Source organism: Phascolarctos cinereus, unplaced genomic scaffold, assembly GCF_003287225.1.
Source record: "Phascolarctos cinereus isolate Bilbo 61053 unplaced genomic scaffold, phaCin_HiC Scaffold_7;HRSCAF=346, whole genome shotgun sequence".
In the NCBI taxonomy this organism is placed as follows: domain Eukaryota; kingdom Metazoa; phylum Chordata; class Mammalia; order Diprotodontia; family Phascolarctidae; genus Phascolarctos; species Phascolarctos cinereus.
This window is the reverse complement of record NW_027556180.1, coordinates 166,473,802-166,495,687: the sequence shown is the minus strand read 5'-3', so window position 1 is coordinate 166,495,687 and position 21,886 is coordinate 166,473,802. Positions and strand designations below refer to the sequence as shown.

The window sequence follows — 21,886 nt, the reverse complement described above, 5'->3', positions numbered from 1 at the left end:
ATAAATGAGTTGTCTGGGTTGGTTTTTGTTGATTGGTTTGTTTTGTTTTAAATGAAACATGCCTAGAGTCCTTATGAGATATTTGGAGCACTTTTGGAAATCTGTAACAATAATACATCTTTTTTTGTTTTTAATTTCTCATGGGATTGCACAGTATCCAAGGTTGCTGCTAGCAGCCAGTGTATATCTCACTTTACAGAAATCATGAAAAGACTTGGCCTCTGATACCAGGCAGAAGGTATATCATCTGTCTTCAAAAAAATATAATAAACATGGCAATATTCTAGATGAGACAGTAAAGAGTGATTGCAAGCTTGAGTTATTTATTTTTTTTAAGAGATAGGCTACTTCAGGGAAAAAGAACTTTCAAGAAGGAGTAGAAAGAAAAGTGGGGAAGCTGAGAATGGCCAGACACAAAGGGTAGTAGGTAAGAAGGCAGACTTCAGAGAGTGGGAGGGGTAGAAAAGCAGAGAGAGAGAGAGAGAGAGAGAGAGAGAGAAAGAGAGAGAGAGAGAGAGAGAGAGAGAGAGAGAGAGAGAGAGAGAGAGAGAGAGAGAGAAAGAGAGAGAGAGAGAGAGAGAGAGACACGGGGGGGAGTAGGGGGGGTGAGAGACAGACAGAGACAGAGAGACAGAGAGAGAGAGATAGAGACAGAGAGAGACAGAGACAGAGACAGGAGAGACAGAGAGAGACACAGAGAGAGAGACAGAGAGCTGTATAGGTAGATAAAATATATATTTGTTAAATTCTTAGGAGCTGGATAGATATAGCTATAGATACATAGATACATCAGCTTGACAAACATGTATATGTGGGTCAGCTAGGTGGCACAGTGGATGGAGTGCCAGGACTGCAGTCAGGAACACTCATCTCCCTGAGTTTGAATCTGGCCTCAGACATTTAGTAGCTGTATGACCCTGGGTGAGTCACTTTAACCCTGATTGCCTTAGCTTCCTCATCTGTAAAATGAAATGGAGAAGGAGATGGCAGAAGCATCTGCCAAAAAAAAAGCCAAAACAAAAACAAAAACCCCAAATGGGGTCACAAAAAGCTGGACGTGACTGAAAAAAAATGACTGAATATGTATATGTATTTATGTACTATATATGTATATGTAAGGAAGGAGAGAGATAAAGACAGTGGAAGCTGTAAAATGGGAAGACCTAAAATGGTAAATGGGATGGAGGTAAGAGAGCGTGATGAAAGGAAAGAAGGGATACAATGGTGTTGGGGAAGAGGTCTAGAACCTTGAAGGTGAGAAAAATCAAACTAATTAGAAAGAAAGGAGACATATTTAAAGAGTCTGAAGAAGAATCTTATAGTTGGGTAGCCTCTAGGACAGGAAAGTAGGCTTATTTGGGCCATTTTAGACACATAGAGAGTGATCGGAACAAAGCAAACCAGAATGGAATCAGACAGAAAAAGAGCATTAGCTGTAACACAGAAGTTGAAAGCAATTTGATAAAGTCTTAGGAACTGATACTGTACATGTACATATACATATACACACATACATACATTTACGTGTTTTTTAAAGTCTTAGAAGCTGATAGATCTATGTATCTACAGCTATATCTATCCAACTCATTTACCAAATATATATCCTATATACTTCTCTCTATCTGTCTATCTCTCTATCCGGTTCCTTTCTCTTTGTCTCTGTCTGTCTGTCTGTCTGTCTGTCTTTCTTAAAAACCAAAACTATCTGTGGATTTCAGGGGGCTTCAAGCCTAAAATAAGCCAGCAGTGTGACATGGTTAATGGCATCTCAGTCTGAATTTTAAGAGAGGCATAATGTCCAGGACCAGACACAAGCTCCATGAAAAAACAGTGGAAATCTCTCTTAGCCCACCCATAATCTCTGCTTTTCAGGGATGTGCATTTGAATAATAAGAGACAGATTTGTGGATAAGCCATCTTATATAAAACTTTGAATTAATTCTAAAGTTGTCATATTTCAACAATTTTATTGTGCCAGAGTAAGAAAAATGACAATATTAAAGTTAAAAGAATTGTTAAAGCAAGTGAATGTGAATTTAGGTAGGTACCCCTACCCAATAGTAGGGGTAATAATAACAATAGCTAGGGTTTAAAAAGTACTTTAAAATTCTCGAAGTGTTTTAGAAACATTATCTCATTTTATCTTTACAACAAACCTGGCAGATAGGTGTTATTATTATCCCCACTTGATAAATGAGGAAACTGAGGTAATTAGAGGTCCAATGACTTGCCTAGGGTCACATAGCTAGCAAATGTCTAAGACTAGATTTGAACTCTGGTCTAGTCACCTACCTGCCACAAAGATATACTTATTCTGCAAGGGAGACAGGTAAAATTATGCAAGGCGTGACTATGGATCTGAAATAATGTATTTACAAATAGGCTTTTTAAAAAAATACCTATGGTGTTTCCTGTCATTATCAAGAAAAGACAACCATAATTGCATATATTTAAAGTTGTTTAGGAAGAGGCAACATAGTATAGAAGGTCAAGAGCAGGTCTTGGAGGTCAGAAAGACCTAGTTTTGAATCCTGTCGCTGACACATGGTGACTGTTAGCAAAGCACATAACCTTTCAAGGACCTAATAACTTTCTAAGATTATAAATTATACAACAACTGCCAAACTGCAAGGGTAAAAGGAATTTTCCTACCAGGAGTCTCCTGACCCAATGAAATCATAGGATTGAATATATTTTTTAAATTGAATAAAACTTTCCTTCCTTTAGGAGCTACCATGCTAGCCCTGATTGACTCAGCCAAAATACTTTTTTTCCTGTGGTTTCTTCTGGGGATTTCACTTGTGAAATCATTAACCAGAAAGAGAATAGGCTAATAAGCAAATAAGACTTCTACAATAAGTGCTTTTGTTTTCAGAAGGAAGTTGGAATATATTACCAATGCCATTCACTGGCAATGATTCCTCAAACTGAGATTTGTCGTTAAGTCAGCAACAATTTCTTTAAGTTCGTGTGTATTTCATTGATAAACATCTGCACTTAGAAGTACTTTTGTTAATCAAGCAATCAACGAGCTTTTCATATAATGTCTGCCAGTTGCCATGCTAGGTACCGTGCCTACAAATACAAAAATAGGAAGTCCTTTCCCTCTTACAGCCATTTGGAAGGATATGGCATGTTCACAGATAAGCAAATAAAGGTAGATACAAAGTGTTTTCAGGGTGAGATGGTGGTGGCAATAAGAACTGGAAGAATCAGGGAAAATCTTGAAGGAGGTGAAGTTAGGAATTTCAATAGGTAGAGATGAAAAGAGACAGTATTTCAGGCATATGTAAAGATGTTAACTTATATGCAGAGTACATTATGCAAAATACCAGGTTGGATGAATCAAAAGCTAGAACTAAGGTTCCTGGGAGAAATATCAACAATTTTAGAAATGCTGGTTCATATTAATCTGATGGCAGAAAGTGAAGAGAAATGAAGACACCTCTTGATGAGGGTGAAAGAGGGCAGTGTAAAAGCTGGCTTGAAGCTTAACATTAAAAAAACAAAACAAAGCAAACAAACAAAAAAACCCAAGATCTTGGCAACTGGTTCCATCACTTCTTGGCAAATAGAGGGAGGAGAATTGGAAGCAGTGTCAGATTTTATATTCTTGGGCTCAAAGATCACTTGCAGACGGTGACTGCAGCCATGAAAATAAAAGATGCTTGCTCCTTGGAGGGAAAGCTATGGCAAATCTAGACAGCATATTGAAAAATAGAGAAGTCACCTTGCTGACAAAATTCCATAGTCAAAGCTATGGTTTTTCCAGTAGCAATCTCTGACCATGAGGGTTGGAACATAAGGAAAGCTGAATACTGCAAGACCAGTGCTTCTGAACCGTGGTGCTTGAGAAGACTTTTGAGAGTCCCTTGGGCAGCAAGGAGATCAAATCAGTTGATATTTAAAGAAATTAATTCAGGCTATTCACTGGAACGTCAAATACAGAAGCTGAAGTTTAAATATTTTGGACACATAATGAGAAGATGGGACTTGTCGGAAAAGACCCTGATGTTGGGAAAGACTGAAAGCAAAAGGAGAAGGGAATGGGAGAGGATGAGATAGATAATGTCACAGAAACAACAAACTTGAACTTGGACAGACTTTGAGAGATAGTGGAGGACAGAAAGACCTGGTGTGCATGGACCATGTGTCCATGGGGTCACAAGAGTTGGACACTACTGAATGACTCAACAGCAACCACAAAAGGTAGGAAATGAAATTAACACACATTTCAGTCAACAATTTCTTCAGTTCTTTCTGTAGTACAATGTTGCTGACTTTGTAAGTATAGTAAATATACTTGTAAAGGAAGAATACACACACAAATACTTCTACTAGGATCTGACACCTGCTTATGTAGAAGCTGTAACTAAGATTAAGAGATGAGGCAGACAGTACATTACTTGAATGTTTGGGTAATTTATTCTTTCGCTTTTGCATCCTCCCCATACAGCCTAGTGGGAACCTGTAAAATGCTTGCTGAATTAATGAATGATTGTTAAGTAATTAACTTCCTGGACAGAATACATTGCCTACTTTTCCTGAATCTATAGTGAAATTAAAATAGTTTCAGCGCCATCCCCAGCCCCTATCTTTACTATGAAAAAGAGCTCAGAAAATGACATCATTCTGGCAATAAGTTACCTATGAAGCACCCACAATGGACCTAGCACTGTGGGATTTGCCATCAAATTGAAGGAACAAGAATGTATTAGGAAGCAATACACGCTTGGCAGGCAAACACTAAGTGCTAAATTACAAGACATAAATTGTAAATGCAGTAGTTCAGAAAAAGGAGAAGTTATCATGGGCTGAAAAAGTTAGAAAATGGATTATCTCCTTCTTGACCTTTGGCTTCCAAGATGTCTAGCATCTTTAGTTTGGGTACCACATCGTTCACTAGACTTTCCTCATTCTGCCTTGTTTGTGAACCTTTCTGAAATTTTTTGTTTTCTCATATATGCTTTTAAATATTTTGTTGATTCTCTTTTCTTTCTTTTTTCCTCCTGAATCATTATTACTATCCACTGACTCAGCCCACCTCTTTCCTCCATAGAAGACCCCCCTCTTTCTAATACATAAATAAAGACAAGCAACAGATGAGCTTCTTTCCTTCTGGCTTCCACAATTCAAGCATTGACTCAATAATCTGGTTGTCACATATCAAGTACTCTGTCTAGAGAGGGACATGCTTCATCAGAGATGACTACAATATCATTTTGAGCTTTTTGCTACTTAGCCTTTCATAGGTTCCCTAAGTGAGCAATACCGCCCCCTGGAGGGGCACTAGAGCAATCCAGGGGGTCTATAGTAGCCTCAGGTGCAATTGAGGGGCACTGAATAAAAATAAGGGGGTGGTGGAAGCATAAGGAAAGAAGAGAAGATAAGAAAATTTTGAAAAACCATTCTCACATGTTTCATCTGTTGGGTAACAGAGTTAAAGTCTTAGTACTTACATTATTTTCCAAATAAACACACAAAAAGCAAGTTAGATTAGTGGTCAAGTCCACTAATAGGTCTTAACAAGCAAGTGTTGGCAGGTAAGCATGTTATGCATCGTTGGGAAGTCCAGCATGCATCAGCAGGAATATGTGTGTGTAAAGATTTCTTTGCAATATAATGCTATATGGTTACATAATGCAATATTGCATCATCAAAATGTCAATGCAGGAAACCCCCCCACCACAAATTTACAATAAATTATTAAATTTAAGATGTGTCATTTAAAAATTTTATATATTTTTTGAAATAATGCAACTTTAAAAAATATTAAAGGGTCAAAGTAGATTTCCAGGGGGGCGCTGAATAAGTTTTTTTAAAAGGCAGCAGTATGCCAAATAAGTTTGGGAACTTCTGCTTTAAAGCAAATTCATTCCTGGAGGCATGGAAGGAAACAAGAAATTGAGCACCCTCTCTTTCACATATCAAGTTTCTTTCTCCTCCTCTTCTTCCTCCTACCCACTCACTTCCTGTTGCTACATGCCCAAGTTCCCAGTGGCTTAGATTCTTTGAATTTTCTGTCTTCCAAAGCATTTGGGATGGAGAATGGGAGAAACAGAATGAGAATTTTTACAAATGACTTAAAGGCAGATATGACAGCCTTGTTGAATTAGCTAAGAGGGATAACAAACATTTATGGTGACAGGATTTAGAAAGAGTTCAACAATGCTAGGACATTGGACTCAATTTAATAATATTTAATAGAGATAAATGTAACGTTCTACAATCGGGCTCAAGAAATCAACTTCACAAATCCAAGATGGGAGACAAATTGTTATATAGTTTGTATGGAAAAAAGAAAAAAGATCCAGAGTCTTGAATGAATTGCAAGGTCAATATTAATTACATGGTGGATAAAAAATTATGCTGCATTGAAAGGTTTAGGATTATTAAGGTCATGAAGGCAATAGTCCTGTTGTACTCTGCCTTGGTCATACTCTATCTGGAGTACTGTGTTCATTTCTGAGCACCAAATTTTAGTAATATTAAGAAACTGGAAAAGTATCCAGAGAAAGACAACCAGAATGGGGAAGAGGTTTAAGATTATGCGAATTACCATGGGTGTGATTTTGGGCAAGTTAACCTGACTGGGACTCATTTTCCTCATCTAAAAATTGAGGGGCTTGAACTAGGTGACCTCTGAGGTCCTTTCCAGATCTAAATCTATGATTCTTTGATGCCATCCAACTCATGAGGATCAGTAGGGAAAAATGAGATTATTTAGCCTGAAGAAGACTTGGGAAGGTAGAGAAGAGGGCTCGTGATAACTATTTTCAAGTGTTTGGAAAGCTACCAAGAGGAAGAAGGATAAGACTTATTCAGCTTGGCCCCAGAGGGCAGAGGGCAGAGTAAGGAGGAAAGTTGCAATCAGGCAGATTTAGGCTTGAGGAAAGGAAATTAAAGATACGCAAAAATGAAATTTGTTGCTTTAAGAGATGTAGAGAGATAGGTGGACAGTGCCAAGAGTGGGTTTGAATCTAGTGATTTTTTTTTTCAAGGTTCCAACCAAGGGTAGAAAAGAGAAAAGAGAAAAAGAAAGGAGGAAAAAAGAGGATATAGGAGAGAAGAGGAAAGGACTGGCTAAAAGAGCTTTACATGGGATGTAATGTGCGAAAACTATTGCCAATGTGCAAAAAACTTCCACTACATCCTATTTTGTAGACAAAGAAAAAATAGAATTGAAAAGCAAAATATTCTCAAAGAACATAGAAAAAGAAATAAAAATCAAATGATGTATCACATTATTATAATCCACATTTCAGTAAATGCTTGTAACCTCATAAAATGTGACTTTTCATGAATTGCAACACTTGCAATATATTTAAAATGAACAATTTTCGAAATACTACTGCTTTTCTTTTCATTAGAATGTTAATTTTCAAAATTTTAATGATTTTGACATGATTGAGAAAATATAGTTATAAGTATTTTTAAATAAATTGAATTTTGGGTAAAATATATATGGTATATATTTGGCAAAAATTGGTATTTGTATTTGGCTAAAGAATAACTAAAAATTAAAAAATATGCAGTTTAACATTATAAAATAAAACTATTCCAAATTGTAACTTTAATCAGAAAAGGCTACATTTTAAAAAGAACTAATTTGGCTGTGTTTTCTTTCACAATATGACTAATAAAGAAATGTTTTGCATGACTACACATGTATAACCTATATCAAATTGCTCCCCTTCTCAATGAGGGGGTGGGAGAGAATTTGGAACTCAAAATTTAAAAAAATGTTAAATTCTTTTACATGTAATTTAGAAATGAAATATTTGAAAAAATAAGTAAAATATCATTATCATTTAAAAAAAGAACTGATTTGGGAAAGTTATATCAAATTGTTTACTCCTTAATGAGAAGGAAGGGAGGGATAAGAAGGAGGGAATTTGGAACTCAAAGTTTAAAAAAAAGTTAAAATTTTTTTACGTGTAATTGGAAAAAACATTTGGAAAAAAAGAAAAATGTCATTTTCACACAAAAAAAAGAATTGATTTGGGAAAGTTGTGACTGCACAATAAAATGAGTCTGCATTGTCATATAGTCAAAACACAGAAGCTAAGGTTCATGTAGACTGGGAAATACTCATAAATATTCTATTAACAGGACAATTTTGCAAGCTATTATTCAAAATCATATGTACATTGAACATGAAATATATGTGAATATAAATATATTATGCAATTAAGAATTAAATTAAAATATTATTTTGATTTAAAGATGCAATTAGTTGTTCTATGGTTAATTAATCCGTATTGGCCAATAACTGCCAGAGTTTTGTATGTCATTATTGTTTTCTTTGAAATTCACTGTTTTATAATTAATGTCAAAAACTAACAAAAACCCAAACCATAGGCAGCTAAAGGGGCTCCAGACCCCTTTTGGACTTCCAGGCCCTGGCAATTTTTGTTGTTGCTGTTTTTAATTAAATTTTTTTTTTCAATCAAGGGAAATCCACCTTTTCTCCCTCCCACTCTCTCACCCCCAAAGAAAAAAGAAAGAAAAGCATAACTTCTATAACAAATATGTATACTAAAGTTAATAAATTCTTGTACTGTTCATGTCCAAAAAAAGTTTCAATCTGTACTCTAAGTCTGTCACCTCTCTGCTAGGAAATGGGTAGCATATTTCATCATCAGGAATTGTGGTTGGTCATTGAATTGACCAGAATTTCTGAGTCTTTCAAGTTATTTGACTTTACAATATTATTGTTACTAGATAAATTTTTCTAGTTCTGCCTACTTCACTCTGCATCTGTTCATACAAGTCTTCCCTTAGTTTCTGTGAAACCATCCCCTTCATCATTTCTTATGGCACCATAATATTCTATTATAGTCACATACCATAAATTGTTCATCCTTTTCCCAGTTGACGGACATCCTCTTGGTTTCTGATTCTTTGCCTCTACAAAAAGAGCTGCTATAAATATTTTTGAACATATGAGGATTTAGTAACAAAGGCATATTTTCCCTACTGCTTGTCAGCCCTGGTTGGAGTAGGTAATATCAAAAGTCCCTTGAAACTGAGATTCCGTGGAGATTAGGTAATCTTCTCTTCCCCTTTATACAGTGCTTGCTGAGGGAACAGTCAATTTTCCTTATAGTATCTTAAAGCTGTGAGGCCCACACTTATAGTGTTAGAATCTTCCTTCCCCACTCCCTCAGATTTCATTATTTCCTGTTGTTGTTTGTCCTTCGTTTACAAAGAGGACCAATGCCATCATGGGTGATGTCTTGACTTGCTTGGGATTTGGATTTAGGTGAGGGAGAGCTGCACAGAATTGTCAGCTTCACTCTCTCTTCTGCAGTCATTGAAGGCTGGTGGCAAGACAAAAGTCAAGACAACTGGTGATGGCCTGGGGTGCCATGGATGACCTTGGCGTCTTCAATGCCAAGCTCTAAGTGCTCCACAGCCCCTGCTTCAGCTGCTTTCATGACCATTGGAACAAATTATTCTTTTTTTAAAAATTATTTTATTATTTTATTTTTAAATTTATTTTTATAAATTATTGTTATTAATTTTTATAAATTTATTTTTAATTTATGGAATAAAATAAGCATTTCTATAACAGTATAATTTTAAAAAGACGATTGCACATGAAATGGTAAATCTATTATGTACAACTTGCTATTTCTTTTAAATATATAATATAAATAATATATAATATAATAAATAATAAATAATCAAACACATAATATAAATAAATATATAAATAATTGAATATGTGAACAAATATATAAATATAAATAATTCTTCTAAATACATAATAAAGTAATCATATAAATTAATTTTTTCCCTTTTTTTTCCTACCCCCCTCCCAAAGCTATCAGTAGACACAAATATGTATATATATGTAAAATCATTCTATACATACTTCTATTTATCAGTTCTTTCTCTGGCTGCAGATAGCATCTTCCTTCATATGTCCTTTGTAGTACATTTGGGTATTTATAATAGTCAAAATGGCTTAGATCAAAATTGTTCTTAAAATAATATTGCTGTTACTGTATATAACATGTTCTTGGTTCTGCTTACTTCACTTTTCATTATTTTATGTAAGTCTATTCATGTTTTTCTAAGATCCTCAAACTTATCATTTCTTATCTAGCACATTAGTATTCCATCACAATTATATACCACAACTTGTTCTGCCATTCCCCAATTGATGAGCATCCTTGCAATTTCCAGTTCTTTGCCACCGCAAAGGGAGCTGCTATAAATATTTTAGAATGTCTCCACTTCTATTGCCAGGGAAAATCTTTACATGATTGGGGTAGACATCCCTCTAACTCATTGACAGGTTTGAGGCCTGTCGGTTACCCTCAATCTGGTTTAGCCATCTGCCAAGATGGTTTTTTACCATATGTGGCTGCTGTGCATGCTATAGCTTCTTGGAGAATCTGTATTCATGGAATATCTACAAGGGCATGAATATTCACTTAAGGGTCACAGTAGCCATGAATCCTTGCCTAAATATTCTTCCTTTTTTGGTCCAGGGTTAGACAATGGGAGAATAGACTGACAACATTATTGGATGGTGCAACTTTCTGGAAAAAGCAATGGTTGTGTAGTTAGGAAATTTGGATTCCAGTTTCCTATCCTTTCTCTAGGTCTCGGTTAGTTCCAACCTGAAAATGAGGGAGGTGTAGTAGATGGTCCCTATGATGGGTTTTAGCTCTATTCAATTTTCATATTTGACATGCTGATAGATACCCTCTGATGAAAATCCCCTAATCTTCTAACCTGTTTTCTATTTTCATTATCACCAGCTCATATTTTGAGTACCCTCCTTAGTATGGGGCTGTTAGGAGCTACCAATTACAATACTTCAATATATTAATGCTGTAATAATTCTACAGTTTAATTAGGTTTCACAGACCACAGAAAGAAGCATTAAAAGACCTGCAATATGATTAAGAAATTGTATTGCAATAAGAAATTAAAATAGTAGTTTTTTTCCCTCATTCCTACCTTCCCCCAAACTGTTACGGCTACAGTTATCAACTCGTTTTTCTGGGTTAAAATGCAAGTTTACTTTTGGTTCACGTTTTAACACACTCATCTCACCCAGGATTCAGGCCAGTAGTTAATAATTGAAAGAACTGACTTTAGGTTATGGGCAGTTCTTCACTGCTCCTCCAAAGCATTCAAGAGCTGAGTTAATATTTATTCTAGAAACTTGAAATATGAATCATTTCCTTAACCCTCAAACCCTGAATCATTTCTTTAAAGGATATTTGCCCAGTGCTGCCATAAAGGGAATGGAGGCATAGTTAGATGTCCTGCTTATCTGTAAGAGTAAAAAGCTATTAGAATGCAGAGCTGAATGCCTTCAGTCATTGGCTTTCAAACTGTGTTCCATGGACCAGGAACAATTGGGAATTGATGGTGAGTTACTGCTACTGCCCCTTAGCCAAAATAAAACTGCAGTTGAGGGTGGAAAATGAGCACGAATAATAATAATAGCTGATAATTATATATATATATGTATACATGTATGTATATGTATATATGTATGTATATGTATATATATGTATACACACACATATACACAAACATATGTGTGTATATATGTGTGTGTGTGTATATATATATACACACACACATATATATATATATATATATATATATATATATATATATACACACACATATATATAGGTATGTATGTAGTGCTTTATGTTTACAACACTTTTACAAAGTGCTTTTTATCCAGGAGCTCATTTGCTCCTCAGAACAGCCCTGTGATGAAGGTATTACATACATTTTTATTTTCCTAATTTTATACGGGAAGAAACTGAAGTATACGGGTTAAGTGACTTGTTTAAGATCGCACAACTGCTAAGTAGTAGAACCAGGATTCAAACCCAGATTTTCTTACCAAATCTGTTAGTTTTTACACTTCACTGTACGTGGGTCATAAAGGGAAGAATTTAAATAAGCAGGCCTGCCCAATGGCAAAGGAATACATAGGACTTTTGTATCAATTTTTCCCCTCCCCTCCCAAATAGCTATGGTGTCCATCAAAATATAATTATATATGGAAGAATTAGGGACATCCAGATAAGGGTGTATGGGAAATGAGGCCAAAAGTCTCAGTGTCAGCACAGCCCTATCTAGTAGTTTTAATATGAAAATATTTAAGAATTATTTCCAAGGAGTATTAGCTAGTATAATTAGGAGGTAGTTTGGCTTAGGGAAAAGCACATTGAACTTGGACCTGGGATATCTGAATTGAAATCTTGACTTAGACAGTTATTAGCTATCTTTCTATCTTTAGTTCTCTCCATCTCTCTTTCTTTCTGTCTCTATTATCTATCTAAATATCGGTTATTATTATATCAGCTAATTTTGAAAATTTCCATAGTAATCTCCTTCAAAGGAATGCAAAGCACTATCTAAAATTTGAGTTAGCAGGGGCAGATAAACATCTCTCCATCCCTAATACATATTTTGGGGCACTCTTTTCATCTTTTCAACTTGCCTTAGAATAATATGATTATTCTTTATGGCTACCATGTGGTGATGCTGTAAAAAAGAAGCCTATTATGATCCCAGAACTCTTATAACCACTCGAATTGCATTAAAGTACAAAAAAGTTTGTTCATTCTTTTTAGGTAGAGAAAATGTGAACATCTTCAAGCTTTCAAAAGAAAACTAAATTACACTGAGTAATGCAGTGGAAAAAATACTATTAATAGAAATGGTCTCCATTTTCTAGAAATCCACACTAAGTGAACTGGTGAATTATAGCAAACCTAGAAGACATAGAAAATTTTGTTTCAATTCAACAATTTTTATCAAGTTCCTAATATGGCCTTGAACTATGATAGGCTCTGTAGAGAATATAAGAGAAATATAAGCCATGAATCCTGCTCTCAAGGAGTATGTAGTCTGGTAGAGAGAATTAGGCAGTTAAATTCAAGGCTATATAAAATTAAATCCAGAATGAGTGGCATAAATAGTGAGTGCCTAGTACAGTGTACAGGGCTAGCTAGTCATGAAGTAGACTCTCAATGACTGAATTGAATAATTACTGTAGGTATTCAATAAAGTTTCTTTTTACAGTTATTATGAACCTGTATGTGGAATACTATATTAAGTGATATATAAAGTTTGGATAAACTTTTCCCTGCCTCCGTGAAACATTGGGTACGATCTAATTTAGAAAAACAGACAAAGTTTATGCACTTCCTCATCTCTAACACACATTTTTTGGTACCCTTTCCTCCCTCTTTCTTCCCTTATAATAATTATGATAGTTAGAATTAATACAGGGATTTAAGGTTTACAAAGTATTTTATATACATTATCTTGTTTAATTCTCACAACAACCCTTTAAAAGTAACTAACTGCTATTTTTGTGTCTTTTTGGCTCAGAGCCACACAGCTACTAAGTACCTGAGGTAAGGCTCAAACTCAGTTCTTCCCCACTCCCAGCCCAACATACTATCCACTACTACACCACCTAGCTATCTGCGTGTCCCTTGGTCCTGGCCTGGATCTCAGTTCCTTGACCCTTATGCATTCTCACATGACTACCTCTGGCCAGTTCCTTGTCTCTCTCTCTCTCTCTCTTTTTAGGCAATTGGGATTAAGTGACTTGCCCAGGGTCGCACAGCTAGTAAGTGTCAAATGTTTGGTATGAGTCCAGATTTGAACTCAGGTCCTCCTGAATCCAGCAGGGCAGGTGCTCTATCCAGTGTGCCACCTAGCTGCCCCCCCACCATCTCTTTAGTAAGTGAAACTTACCTATTCTAAATTCTATTATAGTGGTAAGTTAGAGTTTTCATAGAATTTGAGTTGGAAATAGACTTTTAAAATTCTTTTTGGTCTAGACAATGGGATTAAGTGACTTGCCCAGGGTCACACAGCTAGTAAGTGTTATGTGTCTGATGCCGGATTTGAACTCAGGTCCTCTTGACTTTAGGGCCAGTGCTCCAACCACTGCACCACCTAGCTGCCTCTAAATTTTGAGTTGGAAGAGACATCAGAAGCCATTTAGCGCAACTCACACCTGAATAAAAGTCCCCTCTACAACACATGGAAGTGGTCATTCTAACTTTGTTTGAAGAATGAAGATGAACCCACAACCTTCTGAGCCAGTGGCTTGTACTCTTTATACTGTGATTGTCACATTTATATGTCATTTCACTGTTATAAAGTACTTTGAAGCTGATGCTATAAATAGTGAAAAATAGTAACCTCTTGGAAAATAATACATAACAATAGTCAGCATTTATACAGCTTTATGTTTTACAAAGCTCTTTCACAAACCTTATTTCATTTGATCTTCACAATCCTGGCAGTCAGTTGCTGTTTTTATCTCCTTTTTATAAATAAGGAAATTGAGATAGATAGAGATTAAGTAAAATTGCCCAAGGTCAGACAGGTAGTAGATGTTTGAGTCCAGAAGGGAAATTAGGTTTTCTGACTCCAAGTCAAGTGCTCTATCCACTGGATGATCTAGTTTGTAGAGAAAGCAACATGACCAAGTTAGTTTTTGGGAAAATTAATCTAGCAATTTCTTAATGTGTGTGTGTGTATATATGTGTATGTAGATATATGTATAGCACATATACGTACATCTAGATATTCCCTAAGGTCCACATTGGTACTAAATCTATGATCCTATGACCTTTCCATTGAGATGTTCTAAATGTAAACATTTAAATTAAACATTTTCAAACTTAAACATTTCTCCTTTTTTTTGGCTTTTTTTTTGGTGAGGCAATTGGAGTTAAGTGACTTGCCCAGGGTCACACAGCTAGTGAGTGTTATGTGTGATGTTGCATTTGAACTCAGGACCTCCTGACTCTAGGGTCAGTGCTCTATCCACTGCACCACCTAGCTGCCCCTCAAATTTAAACATTTCTAAGGCTAAATTCACCTTACCAAAACCAAACCAAAACAAAACAACAGTCCCACCCAAGTCACCCTTCCCATTTCTATTAGTGGCACTATCATTCTCTGAGTTGTTCAAGCTTAAAACTTTGTAGTTATTTTTGACGCTTTCTTTTACCTTAACGCTATATATTCAATCAATCACTATGCACTTTTGAATCTTTTTTCATGTTTTCCAGATTCATTACTTCTTCTCCATTTCCACTGTTATCGGAGTAGTCTTTATCATCCCTGCCTAGATTACTGCACTAATTTCCTATTTGGTTATCCAGTTTCATGTTTCTCCTTCCAGTAGTTGGTATCACATACACAAACACACACACACACACACACACTCACGTGTGTGTGTGTGTGTGTGTGTGTGTGTGTAGTGATTGATTGAATATATAGGATAAGGTAGAAGTAAGAATCAAGAATAACTATGAAGTTTTGAGCTTGAGCAACTAGGAGAACAATGGTGCCATTAAAGAAATGTGAAGGTTGAGTTGTTGGGGTTTTTTTTGTAAGATGAGTTCACATATTTCTTTACATTAATAAACAACAGTTATTTAATTTAGTCAGCCATTCCCCAATTGATGTTTCCCTTGCTTAACCTTTTTTTTTTTAAAATTGATGCCTTTTGTTTTATACATCAGCATCATTTCTGGAAATCCTCTCACCCTCAACCTGCCCCACTGAATGATTTTTTCTAACAGAAAACAAGGAATAGTATCTTATACAATGACTCCATTGGACAATTTATAGAATTTTCTGTCCCAGTTGGCCTCTTCCTCTCTTCAAGGGAGATGTGTTTCATACTCTGTTCTCTGAGGTCAGTTTTTTTTTTCAGGTATTCTGAATTTGACTTTCCTTCAGTGATTTTTTTTTCATGTAAATACAATGTAGTTGTTTGCATTACGAATATTGGGGTTTTTTTGGGGGGGTTTGCTTATTTTTCTTTGCATGAACTTTACAAACCTTTCCATGTTTCTTCGAATTTCTCATATTCTTCATTCTATTTCATGTATATGTCACAATTTATTTGAGGAAATGGAAGTTTTCTATACCTCAAAAACCAACTTTTTAATTTGAATTTTACGTATTAAAAGCAAAATAAAAACATATAATGGAGTTATTAACTTAGTGTTAGGATAATATGGTACTTTATGATTTACAGAGGAGTTTATATGCTTCATTTCATTTGATTTGGCAATTGTTATACATCTTAACATATTAAAGATAACCATAAAGATAATTGTACCTAACTTTATTTTGTCATGTCACCTTGGTTACATTTCCCTTTGGTGTGCTTATAGGATATTAATTACCTGAAAACAATAATCTACAAGCTAATCTGGTCTCAGATTCTTTTTTCCTTGTCAGTAAAGTTTTTCTTTCTTTTTTAAAAATTATTATTTATTTTTAACATTCTTTTCTTTTTAAACTGAGTTCCCAATTCTCCCCCCCCTTTTGTCCCTCTCCCACCAACTGAGAAAGCAACCAAAATATATAATTATACATGTGCAATCATACAAAACATATATGTCAGTTTAGTTTTAAAAAGATCTTCCAGTATTTTAAGAAATGACTTATAATCTTTGGAGTACAAAATTGCTTTTATCTGTGATGATAACTCATCTTATGTCACAATTTCCAGACAGCTAGGTGGCACAATGGATGGAACACTGGGCCTGGAGTCAGGAGAACCTGAGTTCAAATTCAGCTCAGACACTTATTAGCTGTGTGACTCTGGGTAAATCACTTAACCTCTGTTTGCCTCAGTTTCCTCAACTCTGAAATGAGGATAAAAATAGTACCAACTTCATGATTGTTTTGAGGGTCAAATGAGATATTTATGAAATGTGCTTAGCTCAGTGCCTTGAACCTAGCAAACACTATATACTTAGTTTCTTCCCTTCCCACTTCCCAGCTTATGAAACTGGGGTGTTATTGTGGGCAGAGTCTTCAGATTCCATTGTTTGGAAATGCAAAAGTAATCCCTTCTTCCTTTAAAACTGAACATAGATTTTGGCTTAGTGCATTTAGTAAGTGTTTAATTGGATATTGAAATAACTGCTATTTCAGGAATGGATGTCACACACTGAAGTACTCTGACACCCACTTAACTGTTTAAGGACGTTGCCGCCATATTGGATGAGACAGAATTTTCGGTTACAATTCTGCAATTTGATGATAGAGAGGGACTTTTATGGGACAGTTCTTTGGATATACTATGTCATGGGCTAATAGCTTAAAGACTAACTCTTTAATGATAAAGGATGAAAGATAATGGACCATTGAACCAAGTGTGTAATTAGTAGCTGACATTTTATAACAATGAATGTGAAATTTCATTTACATGGTTTACAGACATGAATACAATTCAAACATAGTGCCTTTCCAGTATTTGCTCGATCCAGTGGTAGTTTCTCAAATCCCCAAAAGTCGTTAATGCCTTTGTACAAATTCTGATGTTATGATGAAGTTTGAAGTATACCATATACTCTGGGGCTGCTCTCCCAGCCATCATTCACATTGACAATGCCCAGAGAGTGGCTTCTATATTTCCCTCTCAAGGTTCTAGGGGTAATGTAGAAAAGTTGGGGTGTCCTTCCAATACCCCAGTAGGAGTTCATGAGCCCCTACCAATATTCTCTCCCCTCCATGATTATCAGTTGATATCAATTAGTCATCTAGACTTCACTTTTAGAAAAGGGTATTTACTAAGATCATATAGTAAGAACAGTTGGCACAAAACGTTCTTTGAAAAAATCTCTGGCACTTTCTCCTACCAGTAAATATGGAATCCAAGGGAAAATGGGCTGAAGCATGGAGCATATGTAATGAAGGGGGAGCTTTTTGTTGCTAGAAGCCCTTTTCTTTCCTTCATGAGATACTCATAAGATACTTTAGGCATAGTATAGCTTTTCTGTGAGCTGCTTGTAGAGTCCTGAAGTGGCTTTTCCTTAATGTGCTTACTTTGTCCTTGGCTCACAATGCAGACACTGGGCTAGCTTCTGCTGTCCTCGGGGCACTGCTAAGGTGCTGATTAAAAAAAAAAGACATCCTTCGGTCTTTTGAAGTTTGCAAGATCCTCCTCTGCACAAGGGAGTGAGGGAAGGAGAGTGAGATTGAAGCTAAGACTGAGGCTGGGTCTCTTCTCCTCATAAGCTATTCCTTCTTGGAGACTAGCTAGAAGGCTTCCAGCCTTAGTTGCTAAACATTCAAATCCCAAAGTCCGTATTATTTTGTTGGTTTTATCCACACCCTACAGATGTGGTCCCTCAACTGATAAGAACAGATTTTCTATTATACCTAGTTGAAATGCCTTTGATTGATTGAATTAGAAATTTCTACACCTTGTTCACACTCCTAGCTAGTTCTCATTTCTGATTCATTCCAATAAATTGTACTCTCATTTGATAAGTGTATCAGGGTTAACAATAGTAAGGGATTGATTCAACTGACTCCCTCCCACTTTTACATAAGTATTCACAGAATCACATTATTGGAAGTGCCCTCAGAGTCCAACAACTGGTCTTTCAGTTTTTGCTTGGAGACCTTCAGAAGTGCGCTACCTTCCAAGGTATCTTTGTACTATTCTAATTGGGAGGATGTTTTTCCTTGACAGAACGCTTAGAAGTCTATATCCTCTGGTAGGTAGAAAATCCCCTTGTATTCCTGTTAAATTTGCTACTAAGCTGAATTTGCTTCTTTGCAATTTCCTCCCAATACTCCTACCTAGTTCTAGGAGCCAAGCAGAATAAAATCTTTTCCCTTTTCTGCAAATCAGCCCTTCAAATATCTGAAATCGCTCTCCTGTTCCTCCAAATTTTCTCTTCTCCTAGGTAAATGTTCTTAGCTCAACTGTTCTCCACATGTCATGATCTTCATCAGCCTGGTAGCCTTTCTCTGGACACTCTCCAGCTTATCTGTAGCTGTGGCTGGCACTGAATATAACGTTCAAACGGTGGTACCTGGATGAGTTCCCTATGCCGATGAAATCACGATTCCACTCCCCATCTCTGTCTTTCAGAGTGAGTAACGTACCATTTATAACTTTGATGAAGCCAATGAAGTCAATCCTAATCTCCCTAGCCCCTGATTTTGTAGATAGTCTGTGTTGTTGGCTCTATCTTTAGGGACTAAACAGAACTTGCCCAAATGAATTAAAATGTGATTCAATCTTGAGTAAGTTTTTTTTTTTTTGGTAAATAAAAATATGATCTAATATAAATAAAAAGTACAATCTCTTGTGGACGGTATTATACTCACATACTATCTGGAAGATGGTGGCAAATATAGTTCTCCACTTACTGAAATATGCCTTTATGTCTTAGGAGTTGCAGATGGGATGATTTGCTTGTTATTATAATCACTGCTGCCTTAAAGTCTCCACCAACTAGGCATTGTCTGTCTCCAAATTTTGTGATTTTTTAAAAAAGGTTTGAGATGTAAATGCTCTTTTTTGGGTTTGAAAGGCATAAAATGAGACTAACACTAATGATTTTTAATTTAATTACTAATGGGATATAGAATTATACATTCATCAAAAGCTGGAAAGTATCTCAGAGGTCATCTAGTCTAACTCCTTAATTTTACAGATGAGAAAATCAAAGCACACTGAGGTTAAGGAACTAGTTCCCATTAGAATTGCTTTTGGGTTCTACAACATTATAAGGGAGCTTTTTAGCCACGAATATGGCAGCACCTTTTGCTTTTGAATTTCCTGCAACAATACTTTGATACTTATGTAAAAGTGAGTAGTTTGGCCTCCACTGCCTAAAGACCATGTATATTACATTCCACCCCTTCCCCAGGGTACTCCAGTAGTTTTACAGAGTTTGGGGGCAGGGTCTGGTCTCTGCCATAAGATCAAGTTCCCAATAATTGTTGTTTTTGTTGTTCAATTGTTTCAGTCATGTCCAAGACTTCATGACTCCACTTGGGATTTTCTTGGCAAAGATGCTGGAGTAGTTTGCTGTTTGCTTCTCCAGATCATTTTATAGATGAAGAAACTGAGGCAAACAGTGTTAAGTGACTTGCCCAGAGTCACACAGCTAGTAAGTGCCTGAGACCAGATTTGAAATCAGGAAGATGAATCTTCCTGACTCCAGGCCCAGCACTGTATCCACTGCACCACCTAGTTGCCCTTTTCACCAATTATGTTCTCCAAAATTTAGGAGTCCAAACATCCTAGCACCATTTAACCACTTAACAATCCAGTTAATTTTTTTTTAAACAAAGGAATACCGACCTCAAAGGCATAGCAAAAACAAATATACACATATTCTCCCTACTGCCTCGGGGCGTAACTACTCTATATCCTCCAAGTCTCTGGGAAGGGTAGGGAGATTACAGTCACAGGTTAGCTCCATTCTATGTAGTATGGATCCAATCAAGTGTCAAGTTTAATTCCTTCCCCTCCCCCAATCCCAGCTTGTGTCCTGGGATCCTGACTTCTTAGGGCTTCTCTGCTAGCCTAATGGTAACATCTGGACTAGAATCCTGGCACCAAGGACACCATGGCTCAAGCTCCCCATTCCAGAGCTCTATCCCCTGCACCTAAAATTGAAAGGACAAATGAAACAGACCAAAACTCCAAGCATAGTCCTCCTGTCTCCTCACACACACACACACACACACACACACACACACACACACACACACACACATCTTAGTGCATTGTGCCCATGATGTAGGTGAACAAGACCTTTACTCCTGAAAGCCATCAGAGAGAGAGAGAGAGAGAGAGAGAGAGAGAACAATTGGTCCCCATATGGCAGGAACGAGTTTTGGTTATACATCCAAAAGAAAAAGAGTGCTCTCATTTATATGATTGGGGAACACAAGGTATCTTCTTCCAAAAGGAGGTCTCTGGTATCTTATATAAGGATAGGTCCATCTTAGGTATCTGGCCATGATCCAAAACCCACTTAAAATATTTACAATTCAGTAGTGGACAATTATACAATGAGCTAATATTGTATGGGCTGTTTTGTTGTTATTGTTTTGAGTAATATGATCATATCCATTTTTTCCTTTTAGCCATTACTGGCAAACCATGAACAAGTCATTCTTTGGACATTTTAAATTTTTTTGTTGATTTATTTGTAGATTCTTTATTTGTAAAATGAGGGATTGCTCAGTGAAGAAACAAAGAACAGATAATGAAACATACCTTTTCCATCATGGCAAAGAAGTGAAAGACAACTAAGAAAAAATTTTGTATGCATTGTCAGATAGCGTCTCTATATAGAATGCTTTTGATTAGTCATTTTGCTTATTTGCATGGAAAAGTTCAATCTGGAGGGGGTAGTAAGCGAGGGAAAGATTTTTTTAAAAAATTAACAAAAATGTATTTGAAAAAGTAAAATAGAATTAGGAGACTAGTAAAATGATCTCTAAAGTTCCTTCCCTCCTCAAGTTCCAAGACTCACAGAATCTAAGAATTGGAAGAGGTTTATATCATCCTTTGTAATTCTAGACCATTTCACCTGACTGCCTACAGTGCTGCAATTCCAAGTGAATGCTTTAAATCCTTCAGCCATCCTTATAATAAGATCAGAAATTGGGTGCTGTACCATTTCTAGAGACAAAATATTAGAATATATATGTATATGTATATGTGTGTATGTATATGTATGTATATATGTATATATCTATATCTATATCTATATCTATATAGATATAGATATAGATATGTGTACATATGTGTGTATATATACACAAAATTTTAGAAGCGGGAACCAAACCTCACTAAAAGTGAATCTTTCCCTTCCCAGTATACACAACCCTACCCAAATTGTGGAATGTCTTCCTCTGCAGGAAACTGTAGACAAAGAAGGTACATTTCATCGTATGTGCTGGTTATATCTTAATATAAGTGCAGGGACAAAGTGCTTTCAATATGTGAAATCTATCACTGGAATAGCAGTTTGTTGACATCCAATCAGAAATAATGTTCTTAACTAGCCCTTCCCCAACTAAATGGGGA

The 21,886-nt window shown here is 36.1% G+C and overlaps 1 protein-coding gene across 1 annotated transcript in view; it reads left to right on the top strand.

Annotated features, from left to right (window-relative positions):
* The first annotated feature begins 3,864 nt into the window (after positions 1-3,864).
* The window catches only part of LOC110193413 (ras-related protein Rab-20-like), a 105,026-nt gene continuing 87,004 nt past the window's right edge, over positions 3,865-21,886 (top strand). The window contains exon 1 of the mRNA XM_078147318.1: positions 3,865-4,209. Coding sequence (XP_078003444.1) covers positions 4,149-4,209 — 61 coding nt within the window. The 5' untranslated portion in view covers positions 3,865-4,148. The remainder of the gene's footprint in view (positions 4,210-21,886) is intronic.